Source organism: Trichinella spiralis (assembly GCF_000181795.1).
Source record: "Trichinella spiralis strain ISS 195 chromosome Unknown Scfld747, whole genome shotgun sequence".
Taxonomy (NCBI): domain Eukaryota; kingdom Metazoa; phylum Nematoda; class Enoplea; order Trichinellida; family Trichinellidae; genus Trichinella; species Trichinella spiralis.
This window is the reverse complement of record NW_003527686.1, coordinates 1-2,211: the sequence shown is the minus strand read 5'-3', so window position 1 is coordinate 2,211 and position 2,211 is coordinate 1. Positions and strand designations below refer to the sequence as shown.

The 2,211-nt window shown below is 29.3% G+C and overlaps 1 protein-coding gene across 1 annotated transcript; it reads right to left on the bottom strand.

The window, feature by feature from the left end:
* Window positions 1-804: 804 nt before the first annotated feature.
* On the bottom strand, window positions 805-2,026 carry Tsp_13010 (hypothetical protein). The gene is made up of 4 exons (XM_003370440.1): window positions 1,665-2,026; window positions 1,456-1,613; window positions 1,140-1,337; window positions 805-1,049 (listed from the first exon to the last, which is right to left on the bottom strand). The coding sequence occupies exons 1-4, from the start codon at window positions 2,024-2,026 to the stop codon at window positions 805-807; spliced, it is 963 nt and encodes a 320-aa protein (XP_003370488.1).
* Between the last annotated feature and the right edge of the window lie 185 nt (window positions 2,027-2,211).

Genomic DNA, 2,211 nt, shown 5'->3' with positions numbered 1-2,211 from the left:
AGAAAAGTGTAAAGCTGAAATGCACCATGCATATTACTGAAGTGATAAAAAACAGATAATGTTATTATTATTATTGTTCACTTGAATGTTTGCTGAATAGAGATTATTGCAGTTGTTGATGCTCCGCGTCGTCTGCGTCATGTTATTTAGTTTTGTCAATGTTACAACCGAACTGATCTGATTTCTACTTCTACATTTCTCATTATATTCATAAAATATTGCAGTGTATTAAAAACAAGCAAACTAAAATGAATTTGTTTGTTTCATAAATTTTCAACGTATGCAATACGTGATAAATGCACGGAATTTCTAATCCAAATCATTTGAAATGTATTTCAATTCAATTCAGTTCAAAGCATTAGAAATGATATTAATAATAATCATTCCTTTATTTTAGATAATAAGTTTTTGAGTGATCTTGTATGTTGAAAATTCGCACTTAAAAATTTACACAGCTCTTCTGCAGTTAAATGTACAGCCAATGGGCCTGAACCATTTGCCCAACGTAATTCAACTTGGCTTACACTGGAATGAATAATGAAAAAAATTTCGTTGAAGCGTTGCCAATCTTTACAAACTGTTTCTATTTCTTCGGAGGTATCGATCTTGAAAATTAATAAACAAAATAAATAAATAATTATATATATATATATATAACTTATCGGTGAATTATGTAGAAATTATTACAATTCTAATTGAAATCAATTATTAGCAATATTGTACATCAAAATAAATACAAATATGACGTTATTAAACGAAATATGTTAAAATTTAAAAACACAACGTTAAAAATATTCATTCCGATCAGTCGCTTACTTCAAATAATTTTCTACATTTCGATATAAATGGTGATATAAGACTTTTCAAGTTTTTTCTCATAACACTGTTAAGAATGCCTATTTTCAAAATAGTATTACAGAAAAATTCCATTGATATACTGATCAGCTGACCAATTGCTGCCTGCCATATTTTCTTCGGCAATTTATGCTGCCATTTTATTTTCCATCGTTCATATTCTGCGTACAACAAATCCAAGCTTGTGTGATACCCTTTAATGCGACCATTGTTCAACAAACCGTCAAATTCTGAATTAATTTAATATCAAATAAAATTATTATTCATCAAATCAACTGATTCACCTTCTAATGATTTTAAATACTTGTTTACAATTGTGCTGCAACTGTTGATATAAGCTTGAAACTGTAAAGTGGCTTCTCTACGTAAATCATGCAAAAGTTCCAAAAATGGAAACTTCACGTTGCATCCTTCGCTCAGCAATTGCATACTGTTCACCAATAAGCAATGTGTCGCGTATAATGTGTCAACGTAACTCACCGCTAAAAAATAAAATATTATTCAAGCAATTATCAAGAAATAAGTTCAATCAATCAATATTAATTTGAACATAATAAACAAAATTCCATATACTTGGATCATGATTGAAAAAATTCTCACGACCATCAGCACTGAAATATTTCAAACATTTGTAAAACGAAATAATTTTTTCCACAATTTCAGCAGTGCAGATGGCCATTTCATCTCTTCCAACATTTACTGCTGGAGTATTTACAACAATGTCGCGAATGAGCAACATCAGCATATATATGCCATTGCTAAATTAATTAAATTAACGCAAATTGAAAAATTAACAAATAATCCAATACCTAACGTAAATATGCTTCATTGTATAAAGCGGCATTTTATCATTCAAATTGTTGTAATGTTTCATATATTGATCACGACTACTGGCATTCGATTTTACATTGAGCACATTTTCAAAATCATTTTCAATAAGCACGTATTGATGAAATTCACTTTTACAAGTAAGAATAGAATAAGCCACATAAAACGATACATCTTTCATATGCTTCAAATAAATTCTTGTCATATTCTTTTCAAATATTTCATACATTTCCAAGCAAGCTTTAGGCAAATCATTTCGCAGCAAATTTCTCAAGTAATCATCATGATGAATTTCCGACATTGATACTTGAAGCATCGATAATACAGGATTCAACAATTCCATGACAACTACACGAAGCAGACAACGAACATCACATTTCAAAAGCTTTGCATAAAACTTGTCATTCAAATTTAATTTAATGCTTACAAACTTTTCACAACGTGCGGTCCATGTTTCGATAAAATTATCGAAAAAATTTTGTAAAATATTCTTTGATTTATTTATAATTGCCGGGTTGATATATTCAT